This window comes from Cibotium barometz, chromosome 26, assembly GCF_041138505.1.
Source record: "Cibotium barometz isolate CiBa-2024 chromosome 26, ASM4113850v1, whole genome shotgun sequence".
NCBI lineage: Eukaryota > Viridiplantae > Streptophyta > Polypodiopsida > Cyatheales > Cibotiaceae > Cibotium > Cibotium barometz.
The window spans coordinates 6,961,503-6,964,988 of NC_141071.1; the positions used below are offsets into that span (position 1 = coordinate 6,961,503).

General features: G+C 43.7%; 1 protein-coding gene across 1 annotated transcript; it reads right to left on the reverse strand.

Moving 5' to 3' along the window:
• Nucleotides 1-224: 224 nt before the first annotated feature.
• On the reverse strand, nucleotides 225-2,952 carry LOC147623611 (enolase 1, chloroplastic-like). The gene is made up of 7 exons (XM_086820182.1): nucleotides 2,439-2,952; nucleotides 1,863-2,170; nucleotides 1,621-1,775; nucleotides 1,204-1,521; nucleotides 953-1,099; nucleotides 823-873; nucleotides 225-731 (listed from the first exon to the last, which is right to left on the reverse strand). The coding sequence occupies exons 1-7, from the start codon at nucleotides 2,876-2,878 to the stop codon at nucleotides 666-668; spliced, it is 1,485 nt and encodes a 494-aa protein (XP_086676308.1). The 5' UTR covers nucleotides 2,879-2,952; the 3' UTR covers nucleotides 225-665.
• Nucleotides 2,953-3,486: the final 534 nt, after the last annotated feature.

A 3,486-nucleotide genomic window follows, 5' to 3' on the forward strand; every position in this document is an offset into this window, starting at 1 on the left:
CCTAATATAAAATCATCGATTTTCGTATTCGATACAGATGGAAAATTTAACTCTTTGGCATACAAAAGTACACACTTGTTTGATATATGGTACTGTAGATTAACATAATGTAATTACCCTAAGGTCTGTAAAAAAGAATTATTGTTTGTATATATGAGAAAAAAAAAAGGTCAAATCACTCGCATTAAATTGCATGCCTACATATGATATCATAGCACAAACGAAGGAAAACACACCATGTGCATGAGTGAATATATATTATGACAAGCAAACACACAAACATCCTTACAAATACTTAAATAGTCCCCATTATTTCAAAATGCCTGTTGTACACCACCCTCAGGGTGAGACTCCCCTCAACATACATACTTTCTCTACCAAAGCTGCTGACATGGAGTCTTGGAGATACAAAGCATGTCCAACTTCCATTCACTAGTATTTGAATGAGGGTCACACGACATCTTCTGAGCCCTAACATTACTACAAAATTGTTTGTTGTTTGTGTGTATTCAACTCCAAGCCTTGGTGTTATTTCAATGACTTACAAAAATAACAGGGCTCCATGCATCTTATTGCTTGAGGTGATCTGGACTGATGCATCCTCTTACCAACCTGAACATCCAGCTACAAGCTACAACTGCACGGCCCTTAGTTCCCTACTATGTTTATGGTTTCCGAAAGTTTGCTCCAGCATAACGAACTCTCCCCAACTCCTCCTCAATGCGCAGCAGCTACACAAAGACCAAAAACTGAGCACTTTTGCCTTTGCCTGAATCAAGCATGAAAACATAGTAATAGCAACAAAATACAACACATCATTACCTGATTGTACTTTGCCAGACGCTCACTTCGGCATGGAGCTCCCGTTTTGATCTGAACAAGAAAGTTTGTATTTGTTACGAGGACAAAGCTTTACACTATAACATTCAAGGCTTGATGGCAAAGCATATACCTGTCCACTTGCCAAACCAACAGAAAGATCAGCAATGAATGTATCTTCTGTCTCCCCACTTCTGTGGCTGACCATCACTCCCCAACCCGCAGCTTTGGAATCCAATGCTGCCTGGATCGACTCTGTAACAGATCCAATCTGGTTGACCTGTTCAAGAAAAAACACACATGACATAGACTGATTGCTTGGAATGGACTTTCTAACATACCGGATTCTAAAATGGAAACCACAAGAAATTACTGGAATTTGACCTTTAGAAGCAGAGCATTGCAGGCTTTCTTCTCTATGGCCTCAGCAATTTTCTTTGGGTTAGTGACAAGAATGTCATCTCCAACAAGCTGGATGTCCACTGCCCCTTGCAAGCAAGCCCATGATTCCCAATCATCCTGGTCAAAAGGATCTTCAATAGATACGATGGGGAAATCCTTCACAAACTCCTTGTAAAGGTTTCCAAGTGATTCCCCACTTAGAATGTTGCTCCCACTACTAGGCTGCTCTTTGAAATCAAGATCATATTTCCCATCCTTGGTCAGAAACTCTGATGCAGCAACGTCCATGCCAATCTTGACCTGTCATACCAGCCGAAATTCCCTCATTCTTCTGGAGTAAAATGCACACTTCTGCCATAGCATTACTGCATTTGGCATGGTGGAAAACAGATGCTATACCTTGCCAGTGTAGCCAGCCTTTTCAATGGCATCTAAAAGGAGGACTAAGCCTTCTCTGTTATCCTGAATGTTGGGGGCAAATCCACCCTCATCGCCCACATTGCAAGCATCTTGTCCATACTTCTTCTTGATGATGCCTTTTAACACCTGGTAGACTGACAAATGCATGAAATAATGTATCAATTCTGAGAAAAACATCAGTAAATAAGGCAATCAAAAACCCATATGATTTTAGATTTTACCTTCACTACCCATTTGCATGGCTTCTGCAAATGAGGATGCCCCTATTGGCAGGATCATAAACTCCTGCATGGCAAGTTTATTGCCGGCATGACTACCACCATTGATAACATTGAAAGCTGGCACAGGCATGCAAAGCTCCTTGGTTCCTGCGATGTGCTGGATGTGCTTGTACAAGGGCACTCCCTGAGCTCCAGCGCCTGCCCTGCATATGCTGAGTGAAACCCCTAGAATAGCATTGGCCCCGAGCTTGGCTTTGTTGGGCGTTCCGTCTAATTCTAGCATGAGATGATCCAAATCCTTTTGCTCTCTGCAGTAATTCAGAAGAGGAAAAAATGATTATATTTAAGCATGCCTTGCCACGCATCAGCACATACATACGTGCAAACATGCATCAACCACATCCATGCATACATGTATATCATACATACATGCATGCATAAATGCATACGTGCATATGTACACTCACACACACACACACACACACACACACAAGCACGAGTCCATTTCTTAAGGAGGGGGGGGGGGGGGGGGGGGGGGGGGGGGGGGGGGTGGGGGGTGGGGGGGAAGAGTTTTACCTGGGGTCAAGGCCCACAAGCTTGGGTGCGATGACTTCATTGATGTTTTTCACCGCCAGCAGGACTCCTTTTCCGCCATAGACAGCTTTATCGCCATCTCTGAGCTCCAGAGCTTCATAGATTCCAGTAGAAGCCCCGCTGGGCACAGCCGATCTGTAGATTTGATCGGTCTCGAGGTCCACCTCCACAGTAGGGTTTCCCCTGCTGTCAATGATCTGCCGTGCTTTTATGGACTTGATCTTGGCTGCCCGATCCACAGAGACATTGGAAGGGGAGGCCACAGCTGTTGCTGTGACTGTGAGGGAGATGTCGAAGGGCTTTGTTGCAGCAGGCGAGAAGGCGACATGGCGATGGGGAAGATTATTCTCTAGAAAAGTAGAGGAAAGCGATGAAGAAGAAGGGGGGGTGGAAAGGGCTCCTGGCATGGTGATGGAAGCCATGGCGAAATGCTGAACAAGCACACAGAAAAGCACATAAAAAAAGCAGAGACAAAAGCACGGAAAAAACGTCCACATGCCTTTGGAGGAGCCGTCGTCTGCAGGACCATACAAGGGCGCCTGCTTACGTGGAAAAATGCTGACAAGTCAGCCGAGGAGGATGCAGGCCACGTGGACGGTCCTTGCGCCGTCGGATAAACCAATGGAGGTGCACTTTCGATATGCAAACTCTTCATTGATCCACGTATTTTATATCTCACAACGTGGACGTTCCTACTTGCGGCCCCACACAAAACTATATTATAAAATTTAGCACTTTTAATTAACAACTATATAATTTTATTTGTCATATTACATCATATAAAGTAGCAAAAATGTGTTCTATGTATGTGTATGTGTATGTGTCTGTGTGCATGTATGTGTGTGTCTGCGTCTGTGTGAGGCTAATGTAAATTTCAAGGCCTAAATTTGACGGGTAATTTTTTTTCGCCTTTCGCTTGACAGGTTTCAACAAAAAAGTTCTTGTCAAATGACAGGTAAATTTATATCAACACAGATACCATAAAAAGAAGACACATAAAATAGAGAATAACCTACGGATCGACTCTCTT

Excerpts from the sequence above, each read along its gene's own strand:
- LOC147623611 (XM_086820182.1), bottom strand. The coding sequence starts at position 2,878 with ATGGCTTCCATCACCATGCCAGGAGCCCTTTCCACCCCCCCTTCTTCT. Across the intron at positions 2,171-2,438 it reads CTTGTGGGCCTTGACCCCAG|AGAGCAAAAGGATTTGGATC; the intron begins GTAAAACTCTTC and ends GAATTACTGCAG. Across the intron at positions 874-952 it reads TTGGTTTGGCAAGTGGACAG|ATCAAAACGGGAGCTCCATG; the intron begins GTATATGCTTTG and ends TTTCTTGTTCAG.